The 14,198-nt window shown below is 50.6% G+C and overlaps 1 protein-coding gene across 1 annotated transcript; it reads left to right on the top strand.

Annotated features, from left to right (window-relative positions):
- Positions 1-1,877: 1,877 nt before the first annotated feature.
- LOC115519020 (keratin, type II cytoskeletal 73) lies at positions 1,878-12,249 on the top strand. The gene is made up of 9 exons (XM_030322683.1): positions 1,878-2,324; positions 3,819-4,033; positions 4,829-4,889; positions 5,758-5,853; positions 6,571-6,735; positions 9,215-9,340; positions 9,739-9,959; positions 11,183-11,217; positions 11,993-12,249. Exons 1-9 carry the CDS (start codon positions 1,878-1,880, stop codon positions 12,247-12,249), a joined length of 1,623 nt encoding a protein of 540 aa, XP_030178543.1.
- The last annotated feature ends 1,949 nt before the right edge of the window (positions 12,250-14,198 follow it).

The raw sequence follows: 14,198 nt of genomic DNA, 5'->3' as shown, positions 1-14,198 counted from the left end.
GCTGAAAGGAGCCAATTAGGGAGGGATTCTGGCTGGGACACTGTATCCTCATCACAATACAGCTTTGTTGGTGTTCACTCATCATGCCTTATAAAGAAATCGCAAAGGGATAAAACCTTTGTGCCTAAGTGAAGAAAGATGGAAAAGATGGAAAGATGGGAAAGAAAGCCAAGTGCTATTACTGGTGTGAAATTGACATCATCAAAGAAAAAGATTATTCTTTTTTCAAATGTTTATTTTTTGAGAGAGAGAGAGAGAGAGAGAGAGAGAGAGAGAGAGACAATGAGTGGGGAAGGGGAAGGGGCAGAGAAAGAGGGAGGCACAGAATCTGAGGCAGGCTCCAGGCTCTGAGCTGTCAGCACAGAGCCTGACATGGGGGCTTGAACCCACGAAGTGCAAGATCATGACCTGAGCTGAAGTCAGAGGCTTAACTGACAGAGCCACCCAGGTTCCCTAGAAAATGATTATTCTTAACTAAAAATAGTTGTTTTGTATAAAAAGAGAAGGGGAGGTTGAATTTGGCAATTGCTTGGTTCTACAGTAGAGACACAACACGGGTGTATTATAATATATAATTCAGAAGAGGGCTAGAGTATCTGGACAGAAGTAGAAAAGAGGGATTGGTAAACTGTTCATTCAAGCACTCTGGCTGCTGAAATAACTGCATTTTTATGGAGGATATTATATACTGTGAATATACTTGGGATTTGGGAACAATGAAACATTTGGGTCACATACTTTGGTGTTGTCAAGGCTCTAATGAAATGTGAGTGTCTGTCCTCACCCCTAGAATTGTGAGCTAGGCTTCTGTCTTACAAATTTATGACCCCAGAACCTAACACAGTAACTGGGACAGTGTCAGCCCTTAACAGAGGGCTGTTATGGGATGGATGGGTGAATGAATGGGTAGGTCAGTGGGCAGGTGGACAGAAAGATGGACAAATATGGCCTTCATAGCTCTGTATGTAGGGTCAGAAGACCAGACCAGGGACTCTCAAAGTGAAGGCTTTCATTTTGTTGGGTGTTTGGATCCTCTGGGATTCATACAAAGAAAGGGCTCATGAAATGCTTGCAATCCTCAGTTCTCTGAGCCTCAGTTTTCCCATTTGTGAAATGTCGGTTATCATATTCCTCCCCAAGCTGACTGAGTGGACTCAGTGAGATTCAGTGTGCAAGGAGCTCTTTTAATGCTGTAAAGTGCTTTACTAGTGTTGGCTATTGTGAATGGTAGCAATGCCATTATTTCAAGGTCAAGGGTGGGATGGCGGGAACGCACAGCAACAAAGAAGCCTGACTGCACAGGGGAGCATAAGACCTGCCTGGGAGGGCACAGCAGAGGTCCTGGATTCGTAGTGGGTCAGCCTTGAGAACTGTCTCCAGGAGCCCTGGGAAGCCAGGCCACAAAGCCTTTTCTTAACCACATAAAAGCAGCTCAGCCAGGGTCCCTGATCTGATGCCGGTAGAGCTGTGAGATCTCTCACAGATGACTCTGTCAATTAAAGGTCTTCCTCTGCACCCCGGCAATCCAGCCTCCCCACTCCCTGGGAAAGGGCAACCGAGGCTGTGACAAATCTCCCAGCCAAGATCTTTCTAGGGATAATTTGGTTAGGCCAATTATCCCATGTTAATTAGATAAGACTCAAATTACATGAGCAAGACATGCAAACCCAGCACTTTGGGGATTTTCAAGTTATTTGCCTGGTGTCTTTGATTTTGCTAGGAGAAAATGATTTTTTGCTCCCAGGCAAACTAAACCCTCAAATTAGGGCAGTGGTTCCCTCCTGAGCCTTATAAAGGGTGAGCCTGAGACTGTAGGCTCATGAATTGCGTCTCAGCTAAGGGTTAGCGTATTATTCCATCTCTCTGGCCTCCCCAGCATGAACCGCCAATTCACCTACAAGTCGGGGGCTGCCGCCAAGGGGGGCTTCAGCGGCTGCTCAGCAGTGCTCTCAGGGGGCAGCTCATCCTCCTATCAGGCAGGGGGCAAAGGGCTCAGCGGGGGCTTCGGAAGCCGGAGCCTCTACAGCCTGGGGGGTGCCCGGAGCATCTCACTCAACATGGCCAGCGGCAGTGGGCGCGCAGGGGGCTATGGGTTTGGTCGAAACCGGGCCAGTGGCTTTGCTGGCAGCATGTTTGGCAGTGTGGCCCTTGGGCCTGTGTGTCCAACTGTGTGCCCTCCAGGAGGCATCCACCAGGTCACTGTCAACAAGAACCTTCTGGCCCCCCTCAACGTGGAGCTGGACCCTGAGATCCAGAAAGTGCGCAGCCAAGAGCGGGAGCAGATCAAGGCTCTGAACAACAAGTTTGCCTCCTTCATCGACAAGGTGGGTCTCTTTGGAGCAAGCCAAGCATAGACCCCCTTCCTTCTTCTACTTCTGCTGCCCTCAGGTGGCTTTCTATCTGAGACAGGCACCTCCCCAAGATGCAGACACAGCAAGAACTGAGTAGGGAGGAACTGGACCAACCTGGACGTCAGGACTGAGGGTGGGGGTGGACAGAGGGGCAGGAAGAGCCAGGGAGCTTGATTTGGGAATGTTCCCAAGAAGCAGGGCAAGTGGCCTCAGAGTTGAGAAGTAGGAGAATGACAGTTTATGAAACTAGGAAGCCAGACAAAGGAGAGGCCCGTGGCAGACGAGGATTTCTATAAAGCCATGAGACCCAATCTCTCCTCTCATGGGACCCAGAGCAGCTCAGATCCTGGTTGAAAGATGGACTCATAGACTATAATACATCCAATCTATGGGGGAAGGCAGATGGGGAGGAGCAATGTACTAGAGCAGTGGTCCTCAAAAGTGCTCCCTGAACCAGCAGCATCAGCATCATCTGGGCACCTGTAGTAATGAACATTCTCAGGCTCCAACTCATACCTACTGAATCGCAAGCTCTGGCAGTGGGGCCCAGGAGCCCCCCGGGTGATGTTGATGGCCACTTGAGTTTGAGAACCCCTGAGGAAAAAAGGGGTAGCAGGGCCTTGAGAAATAGAGACTTCCTGAGCTCAGGGGAGGAGAGAAGCTCACCAAGGGTGGCAGTGAGTAGGGTGGCAAAGTGTGAATAGGAGTTCACTGGATGGAGGTGGGGAAAAGAAACCTAGAGAGAGGGGGAAGTCCCGTGTAGCATGGTAGGACTTGTTTGAAGAATGGGAGAACTTGCCTTTGTGTGAGTATTGGGTGAGTGGTGGAGGAGGGGGAGGAGGGTTGGGCACATGGTGAAGAGCACAGGGAGGAATTTGGACTGGACTCTGCAGGTGATGTGGAACCACCGGACCATTTTGAATAAGGGAATGGTATGGTATTTGTAAGCTACAGCTTGAGAATGCTGGTTCTTCCCTCAGATTAATGCTCTGAGACCAGAGAGTTGGACATGAAAGCAACATGGGAGGGCCCAAGATCCCCAGTCAACTGAGTGCTTGCCTCTGGCTGGGCTGGGAGATGCCATGATGGAGGAGACAGAGAGCAGGCAGAGCACAGTCCAGGCTACCTGGCCCTGAGCAGAGGTGCCCAAGAGTGTGAAGGCCAGTACAAGGCCAGCTTACACATCTAGGGACTTGGCTGCCCATGGACACAGGTCCCTGCAGATTTAGACATTTACTAGTGGTAAATAAAGATGATGAGCCCCTGCCCAATATCAGAGGCTGTCCCCACAAAGAGAACCTCAGTCAGACAAAGGGTCCTGGATGGGGAAGGGTGTGAGGGACATTTTCTAAGTCCGGAGGCCTACGCTTTAAGCTAATGTAGTGTAGGACAACACAACCACAGCCCAGGAAAGGAAACCCCACAGGCCCTCCCTATTGACAGAGTGCCTGTTGATTTGGGTCCCAGGTGCGGTTCCTGGAACAGCAGAACCAGGTGCTGGAGACCAAGTGGGAGCTGCTACAGCAGCTGGACCTGAACAACTGCAAGAACAACCTGGAGCCCATCCTCGAGGGCTACATCAGCAACCTGCGGAAGCAGCTGGAGACGCTGTCCGGGGACAGGGTGCGGCTGGACTCGGAGCTGCGGAGCATGCGGGACGTGGTGGAGGACTACAAGAAGAGGTGAGCAGGACCCCATGCCTGGGCTGGCTGGCCTGCCAGAGCTGGGCTTTCCCAGCAGGCACTGGGACACTTGCTCAGGGGCACTGAGCTTGGGTGACAGTGGCCCGTCCTGAGTTCCCCTGCCTTGGCAAGATGAGGGCCCTCTCTGGGTGACTGGGCAGTCTGGACAGTGGATAGTCAGCCTCTCAGGCAGTGGTAGGGCTGTTCTTGCAAGTGGCCACCTCCTTGGCACATTCCCTTCTGCTTCCCACTTGAGAAAGCCTCTCAGCTCCTAAGCTCGCTCAGAGGTCCCCCAAATTTCCAGGAACCACCCCTTCCCCAAACCAGCAAGTCAGGGAGGTGGAGTTTCTCTCATTGTCTTCAGGTCCTGGACATTTGGGCCATGCTCCTTCTTCCTGTCCGGGGACAGTTCTAGGTTCCTTTAGATTCACACTTTGGGATGGGGTGAGGTTACTAGCAAGGTGTCAGGCAGCTGGAGTGATGCAAGAATCATGGCTACAAGGGATAGCAGCATGTTCCTGTGATTTGGACACTGAATGGGAGGAGGAAGAACCTAGTTACTCCCCAGGCATCAGGGGGAATCCAGACCCCAAATCATCTGGTCCCCTGATCTGGGAGGGAGTTATTTTCAAACCCTGTCTACAGTGCTGGCCACCTAGTCCTAGTGAGTGGGACAGATTTGCAAAGATGTAGAATAATAGCTGCTAAAAGATACATAGAGTGGACACCTCTTTTCTGCTTTTGCGATGAGAACACACACACACATACCTTGCTCATGTGATGCTTTTCCTATAGGTATGAGGAGGAAATTAACAAGCGCACAACTGCCGAGAATGAATTTGTGGTGCTTAAGAAGGTGAGGAGGAGGTGCATATATATGCCTGTCACCTGGCGGTGGGGCATGGAGGGCGGGGGAGGTAACAGAGAGGAAACTGAGGTCTGTGCTCCTTGTAGAACGACCAGGATCTGAAGTGCCAGAAGAAGATGGAAGGATGTGTTGCTTGGGATATCTTGGGACAAACCTAGATGTTTACCTAGAATACATTACCTTGTCAGCTTTAAAAAAAAATGTTTTTTAACATTTATTTATTATTGAGAGACAGAAAGAGAACATGAGCAGGGGAGGGACAGAGAGAGGAGGAAACACAGAATCCAAGGCAGGCTCTAGGCTCCGAGCTGTCAGCACAGAGCCCAACGCGGGGCTCGAACCCACCAACTGCGGGATCATGACCTCAGCCAAAGTCGGACGCCCAACCAACTGAGCCACCCAGGCACCCCTACCTTGTCAGCTTTTTATATTTGGCGTCGATGGGTGGGAGCCCAGATGTGGATAGCCAATGTCCAGGTTATGTCCACTTTGGCTTGGGGAACAGGACGTGCTTTGGGGAGGGCTGCACGCTTACCTTCCAGCTCTGCCTGTCTCTGGCAAAGTGCTGTGGCTGCCTTGGGCTCTGACTGCCAAATGACCCCCTGTAGGAGATAGCTCTCCCATAGCCTCTCTTTGAGAAATAGGGGGAGGAACAGGATTCCATCTTGGATGGGGGCAGATGAGTTCCAGAGGCTCGCAGTGAGTCTTGGGTGGAAGTTATGTTCCTGCCCTCTGAGGCCTCACTCCATTCCCGGGGGCAGCTCATCTCAGTGTTGGTGCTTGGATGTCAGTTCCTGGGAGAGCCCTTTCTGGGCTTGAAGAAGGGCGATATCAGGGGGTCTCTGGATTCCTTTAGGATGTGGATGCGGCTTACATGAGCAAGGTGGAACTGCAGGCCAAGGTGGATGCTCTGGATGGAGAGATCAAATTCTTCAAATGTCTGTATGAAGGGGTAAGTCTCCATCCCCCAGCCCCATCCCTAACTCTGTCTTCTGGAAGACAGACATGTGAATGAGTGGTTACTCTTTCCTTGTAACTTTAAGAGCCTAGGGGATCTCCAGCATTTGGATGCTGAGGGGCATGTAGATCAAAGGAAAGCATGACATCTATCCTGTTGCCTTCAAATGATGTGGACCATCAGTCCCAGCCTGGGACTCCTAGTCACAGTCTCACATCTTTGAGGAAGCCATGGGTCCTTGATACACTGATGTTCAGCTAAGGATATTCTCATTTCTGCCTGTCTTCTGTCTGCCACTTGGGGTGTTTCCCTGGGTCTTGAACAGGAATCTCTAGGGATAAATGTGGGGGAGTCCTCACACCCTTTCTACTACCTCTGATCATCTGGCTTAAAGCCTGATCCTGTTGGCCAAGCATATGTAGGCTCCTGTGTCCTTAGTGTCTCTTGTGTGGTGGCCAGGCTGTTTCTCCTTTATATTTTCGACTCCTGACCTGTTTCAAGTGACAGATAGATGGGCTGTTTTCTTCTTGGGCTGCTTCCAACTCATTCAGCAGTTTTCAGATGTGGTGCTGAAACATCTGGGCTGGGGGGCTTTGGAGAATACAGCTTGTCTCTACTTGGGAGGGTCTAGGGGCTCTCTATGAAAGGGTCATCACCTTGGCCTTCCTCCATCCACAAATGGCATTTCATGTTTCCTTCCTTCTCATGTAGGAGATTGCTCAGATCCAGTCCCATATCAGTGACACATCTGTCATCCTGTCCATGGACAACAACCGGAACCTGGACCTGGACAGCATCATCACTGAGGTCCGCGCCCAGTATGAGGAAATAGCCCTGAAGAGCAAGGCCGAGGCTGAGGCCCTGTACCAGACCAAGGTGGGCTGAACACCTCCTCAGAGTCCATGGCCCACCATGGTCCACACATTTGTTGGGAGCATGGCACTGTCCTGGGTTCTGGGGTACTCCCAAAGGGAGGAGAAGATGAAGCTCTTGGACTAATCCACAAAGACTGGGGCAGCCATTGACAGACACCCATGGCTGATTGCAAATGAATGTGGCATAAACAGAGTCCTGGATGCTGGGGAGACAGAGGTTAGGGGGCCAAGTGGGACAGGTCAGTACTGACTTCCTGAAGGCTGAGGGGTTTGAACTGAGTCTGAGAGGGAGGAAAACATGGGTAGTTAGCATCTCCACTCTTCCATTAATTACAATAAATTAGGGGGTCTCTTGAATGTCATCTGAGATCAGGTAATTCCTACCTTTCATTCAAGTCCAATTACAAGGATAAAGGGGGAGTATGATCTTAACTCCTTTAATGGGTCGTGGGTGGGGAAATGATTCTTTAGATACTTTAGTTTCTCAGATCAGATGGCAACCTCCTAATTGTTCCATGCTATTTATCGGGTTCCTTCCCAGGGGAAATTCACACACTTGAGACCTTATCTTATCTCTCCCCCTGCCTCCTTGCTACCATAGGGACAGAAAGATGTGGTCAGCAGGGTTGGGAGGAAGAGAGGGAGGTCCAGGCAACAGCACAGGCCAGGGCTCCTTGATAAGTGTTCAAACCCAAGTTTCCAGTTCCCAAGTCCCTCCACGTGACTGTTGCAAGCCAGTTTCAGGGACGGCCATGTGGCCCAGGCACTCTGGATTGTCAGTGGCCAGTGCTTAACCCCAAACTCCTTCCAGAAGAAGTATGGGGTTATCCATACCTGCAAGTCTCCAATTGGAGCTAAGCCCATACTGACCAGAGTTTCATTAGTGTAGTTCTAGCAACAGAATTAGAAGGGCTTCTTCTTCTTCTTCTTCCCCTTTCAAAGATGAAGAAGGCAGGGATCAGGGCATTTAAGTAATTTGCCAAGGTCACTTAGCTGGGAATAAATGGAGCTGGATTTGAAACTAGATGACTGACTACAAATTCCACAGTGTTCAGACAAAAGATCAGGACATGACTCTGTTAAGAAGCATTTATAGTGACGACTTAGGATGGGCCAGGAACAGAGTGGAGAAGGACACTGGTCTGTTTGCTTCAGAAGGAGCCTGCTTGGTGTCAGAACTTAGGGAATTAGTGCCTCCCTCCCTGTCCGTTTGTAGGGAGGGCCATCCTCCTCACATAGACTTGCAGAGAAGCAGGGAAAGACCACCTGTCCTGCCCCAGTGTTTATCATCCCAAGATTAGTACCAAAGATAAAACACAGGAACTGAGAAGCCTCTTTGTCTTCCAGGGGACCTGGCATTTTTAAGAGGAATCCTGACTCTAGGGCCTTGTTAGGGTCAGATATGACAACCCATAAGGCCAAGCACCAGTTACACAGAGAGAAGCAGTGTGCAGTCACCAGAGTTCTGAGTGTCACACTTTTCCAAGTTCCTCATAAGCCAGATTCTGGGGTAGAACTAAAATATTCTCTATTGACTGTTCAGTGGATGACATCAAGGCGGGAGTGATCCCAAACTAGTAGATGACCTCAAATTCATGGCTAGTGGTGTTAGACTAGCAGAATATACCAACACACACGCGCGCACATGCACACACACACACACACACACACACACACACACACAATGTTCCTCCATTCCCAGAAACAGTTCCAGTAGCCCAGGGCCCAGCTGAGCTATGAAGGGCAGGAAGTCACAGAGAATACAGGTCCCTGTCATCCAGTCATGCTAAGTCTGATGGGAAAGACACAGAAAGGTGTGCTTATAGTACAGTGTGGTAAGATCTATGAACTGGAGTGGTAGGAACTACGGAACCAGAAGTACACCCAATCAAGGAAGATCAAGGAAGGCCTTCCGGAGGAAGCTGATCTGCTTTGGCTGAGTTGGAACTAGCTAGGGAAAAAGGGAAAATGGATGAGAAAGGGTTTTCCAGGTGGAGGTAGAGCCTCATGCAAAGTCTCAGAGACTTGAGAGCACAGGGACATTTAGGGAACAGTTCAGCACAAGTGTAGAGGCAGATGGGCAGGGGTAGCGAAAGATGAGTCTGGAGAGACTGGTGGATGCAAATCTCAAAGCACCTTGATGCCATGCTCATGGTTTGAATTTGACCTTGACTTTGAAGGGCTATCAGTAGAGCAGTGTCATAGTTGGAGTTGTATGTTATATGGTTGCAGTATGGAGAGGAGAAGACTTTCAACAGTCCTTATGGCCAAATGTAACCACCATTGAGAGAACTGTGCTTAAGACAAACAAATAAATCCCATGAACAGATAGATGTTTGAGTGGGGGGCTGTTGATAGGCCTGGTGAAGTTGGGGACCCCTACCCACCTCTGTCACACTCTGAAGGCAAAGGCACGGTCTGCCAGGCTGAGCTCCACCAGGCCTGAGTCAAGGTCTCTGATTTTCCCCCTGTCCTTCTAGTTCCAGGAGCTCCAGCTAGTAGCTGGCCGGCATGGGGATGACCTCAAGCACACCAAGAATGAGATCTCCGAACTGACTCGGCTTATCCAAAGGCTGCGCTCAGAGATTGAGAGTGTGAAGAAGCAGGTGAAGGGGCTTTGGAGGTTCCTGGCTCACTCTCCAGGGAGGTGTGAATGGTCTATCACACATACTCCCCCAGGCCTCTCTCCTACTCTACATCCTTCATCTCAGAACCCACTTTCTCAGGTGGAGCCCCCGATCTCATCCTCCACACTTACCTCCCATCTGAAATCTGGAACAATTGGAAAGGTCTTTTCAGAAAGCCAAGTGGCTAAGAGTAAGAATCTCCCCTGACCCAGTTGAGGGGACTCTATCTATCACCATGGATGTGGCTTTGCTGTAGGAATTGGGGCCAGACAGAGGAGGGTCCGACCACAGTCAGCACACGGAGGATGAGGGGTGAAGTGAGGCTTGGAGTGCCTGCCCTTAGAACTCAGGGGAAAATGCTACCTCCTGTCCTGCAGTGCTCTAACCTGGAGATGGCCATCGCCGATGCCGAGCAGCGGGGCGACAGTGCCCTGAAGGATGCCCGGGCCAAGCTGGACGAGCTCGAGGCCGCCCTGCACCAGGCCAAGGAGGAGCTGGCCCGGATGCTGCGGGAGTACCAGGAGCTCATGAGCACGAAGCTGGCCCTGGACGTGGAGATCGCCACCTACCGCAAGCTGCTGGAGGGCGAGGAGTGCAGGTGGGGGGGCGGGGAGGGTCTTAGAGCTGGAAGAACTTTTGGACTTTTCTGACTCAGTTTCCCAGAGTGTGGGGAGGTTGCTGGAGTGGCTGGAGACGCTTTTCAGGTCATGACAAACAGCTTTTAAACAGCATCTGGTCAGTCAATGAGACAGCAATCTCCTTTATAGTTTTCCTGCCAGTCTCCAGACCACAACAGGGAGAAAGTCTCAGGATGGTTCTATTGTGTCTTTAACACCGCTCGGACCCTGCAAATATCCCTATAAGTAAAGAGATACTAGATCCCAGGTTCAGAGCCTCGGGAAGGCAACAATATCTAGCCCTAAAGTTTTAAACTGCTTTATTTTCATTATATTTATTTTTACTGCTACCGTTTTTTTTTTTTAAATCCTTTTTGATCAGATAGTGTTGGTTTTCTATTTACCCTGGTGAAGGAAAATGTCTTAAAAATTTTTTTTAATTTATTTATTGAGAAAGAGAGAAAGAGAGAGTGAGCGAGCATGTGAGTAGGGGAGGGGCAGAGAAAGAGGGAGAGAGAACCCCAAGCAGGCTCCACACTGTCAGTGCAGAGCCCGATGTGGGGTTTCACCTCACAAAACCATGAGATACGATCTGAGCCGAAGCCAAGAGTTGGACGCTTAACAGACTGAGCCACCCAGGAGCCCCATAAAACTTCTTGTTAAGAGAAATGCATTTTTTTGGTATAAAAGGCAGAGTCCATGAAAAATACTAAGTATGTAATGGTGTGAGTCGTACAGGTTCATAGCACATCAGAGTGAGGTACATAAAACACTGACATGTGAAAAGCTTGTTCTAACTGAGCGCCATTGTAGTGCTGAGACCAGCAGAGGAGAAGTTACTGGTCCTAAAATCAGACGGTTATTTCCTTAGGGGCACCTTCTGATGCTAGCATTTCCACATGTGTATTTATTCAGTCAGTAGCCTCCCAGGAATGAAGAAATGGGATAAAGAGAAACCCAGAGGAGGGGCCCCGAGAGGTGCTGTTGTTGGGGGCCCCGAGTTTGCAGGTTGGCACGTGTCTGACATGGGAAGGGTAGACTGGGGGGCGGGGCAGAGCAGAGACATGCAGGTGCAATGATGACATCTGGCCAGTTGGAGGGGTTCGTGGAGGCTGGGCTCATGTGGCTGATGATCTCAAGCTGCGGTGTGGGGAACTTGGATTCCAAGTGTTGGAGACTTACCTCCCCTTTTCTCTCTGCACAGGATGTCTGGAGAACACACCAATTCTGTGAGCATTTGTGAGTATTTCATGCCTCTGGGGGAATATTTGTAGCCCATTAATGAACACAGAGGAAATGGGTGCCTGCCTCCGGGCCCCCATGGGCTCTGCCTGGTAGATCACCTGGTCACAACCCCCTTCCTCGCTAAGACCTGTTCCCTCTTCCTCCGTGGAGCTCCCACTGACAGCTTCCCGTCACATTCTGGTATTTCACATGGGCCCCTTCCCCAGAGATCTCACCTATGCTGGGACAAAACTCTCAGCCCACCCTCTTCTGCCTCGCCCGTCCCACGACAGCTCTCCTGCATGATGGAAGCTGAGAGCAGGAAGAGCCCACCTCCTCACTGCGAGCAGAGACCTGTGCTCAGGCACACTGTGCACGACCAGTGTGAGTGCTGGCTCCACAGCGGTCAGCCCGGTCTCCTAAGACGGGCCAGCAAACCTTCCCGAAATCAAGCAATCCGGAAGTTCTTTGAAAAAAATTAAGAGCATATTCTAAAGTTAAATGAGAGCCCTACTGGCTTATGTGATGCTTCAGGGGACACTCTTGGTACTCCTGTTTGTTCAGAGAAGGAGAACACGCCCAATTTGGGGATCCTGTGGGATCTGGGCTAGTTTTTCCAGTGCCTGAGCTGCTCAGGAATTGAGCATATATCCTTAGAGTCCACAGTTGACGTGAAGCGTTTGCTTAAGAGGGAGACATTTAAGCTAGTTGCGGGTGGGAGATTGGAGGGGACTTGGTGTCACCCCTGTCCTGGGACATACACTTATCACTCCTCCCTCCACCCCCACAGCAGTCATCAGCAGCACGGTGGCCGGGACCACGGGCACAGGAGCTGGCTTTGGTTTCAGCGGTTCTGGAACCTTTGGTTACCGGCCCAGCTCTGTCTCGGGGGGCTACGGCATGCTGTCCGGGGGCTGTGTCACCGGCAGTGGGAACTGTGGCCCCCGCGGGGAGGCCAAAACCAGGCTGGGCAGTGCAAGCGAATTCAAGGACGCCCAGGGGAAGACCTCAGCTCTGAGCTCCCCCACCAAGAAAACCACAAGATAAAGTGAAAGTGTATTTCCCCACTGTCCACCTCACCCTGGTTTCCTCTGGACTCCCTTCTCCAGGACACTCCTGCATCACATTTATCATCGTCTCCTTCTTGCTTTTCCTTGCCACTGACATTCCATCTCTTCTACCTCCTGCCTTAGTCTTCCTTCGTTCAGAATCTGGATTCTAGCCCATCCTGCTGCCTCCATACTAAGAGACTCCCTAACTCAGGCTCCCCTTCCTGAAGCGTTGCCAAGGATGAAGACCCAGATCTTTCCCTGGCCCGCACAGCCCCTTGCAGAGAAAGGTCTCTCTCAGCAGTCCCCCCCTCCACAGCCTGGCCTTAGGGAGTTATTTGGCCACATGCTGCCTGGGTTCATGAGATTACAGGGCCACCGACAGACCCACAAAGACTGTCTCCTGTTACAGCAACAGCAGCTCAGGCAAAACACTAGGTTACGGGTTCTATCTTGCGTGGCCCCTACACGTTTACAGAGCTGGGAGTAGCCCTGGAGATTGGTCTTATCCATGAAGGGATTTGTGCCTTCAATATGTGAGTTCCTGTCCTCGTTCAGGTTTTACCTCTCTAATTCCCGCATCTCAGCAATAAACTTAATAAAACTCACGCAGGACCAGGCTGCTTCTCTCTTCTACGGGAATCCTCATCTCAGACCACCTATTTTCTTCTTCTTTTTTTTAATGTTTATTTATTTTTGAGAGAGAGAAAGAGAGAGAGAGAGAGAGAGAGAGAGCAGGGGATGCACAGAGAGAGAGAGAGAGAGAGAGAGAGAGAGAGAGGAAGCAGGGTCCAGGCCCTGAGCTGTCGGCACAGAGCCCGACATGGGGCTCGAACCCATGAACCATGAGATCATGACCCAAGCTGAAGTTGGACGCTTAACCCACTGAGCCACCCAGGAGCCCCTCAGACCACATATTTTCTATCTGTGGAGGTAAATGACCTGAAACCTGGGGCACCGAGGTCTGGTGTGTTCCACAGCACCCCAGAGTATCTTTTAATCTGAGAGAAAGATCCTTGCATGGACTGCAGGATCCCACTGGATTTTGTGATACCCTGGAGTCATTTCTTACCCCATCCCCAGTAGCTGCGCCTTCAAGTCATGTTTTTCTCAAGCCAGTGCTCCAGTGAACAGGCAATCTTGAAGAACGTGCTGCTTATCAGCAGGGGGAGGGAGGCAGCATTGATCTTGTGGCAGGATTTAAAATTGATCAAGAGACAGAAGGAAGCCAGTTCTGGAAAGTCTGGGGCTCGAGTTATGGCTGCTCCCTGATCTCTGGGAAAATGCTGAAGTAGATGGTCTTCAAAAAATTGTTTTTCAATGTCTGTTTGTTTTTGAGAGACAAAGACAGAGTGCAGGTGGGGGAGGGGCAGAGAGCAAGGGAGACACAGAATTGGAAGCAGGCTCCAGGCTCTGAACTGTCAGCACAGAGCCAGACACGGGGCTCGAACCCACGAACTGTGAGATCATGACCTGAGCCAAAGTGGATGCTCAACCGACTGAGCCACCCAGGCGCCCCCAATTGGTTTAATTCTTTTTAAAAAAATTTTTTTTCTTAACATTTATTTATTTTTGAGAAGAGAGAGACAAAGGCATGAACAGGGGAGGGTCAGAGAGAGAGGGAGACACAGAATCCGAAACAGGCTCCAGGCTCTGAGCTGTCAGCACAGAGCCTGACATGGGGCTCGAACTCAGGAACCATGAGATCATGACTTGAACAGAAGTTGGACGCTTAACTGACTGAGCCACCCAGGTGCCCCGACAGTAGATTCTCTTTAAAACAATGAGCCGTGTTCCATCAGTCTTTGGTGAAGTGAATGCATTTGTGTATGAGTTGTGTTGAAGCATGTGCCATCTCTGTTATATACACTGTTCAGCTTCCAAAACACTCCTGTGCTGAGAGACTTCTGCCAGGTTCCCAGGCCGTGATGATGCTGTCAGGATGCA

The sequence above is a fragment of the Lynx canadensis genome, chromosome B4 (assembly GCF_007474595.2).
Source record: "Lynx canadensis isolate LIC74 chromosome B4, mLynCan4.pri.v2, whole genome shotgun sequence".
Lineage (NCBI taxonomy): Eukaryota > Metazoa > Chordata > Mammalia > Carnivora > Felidae > Lynx > Lynx canadensis.
This window is presented reverse-complemented; position numbering and strand designations above follow the sequence as displayed.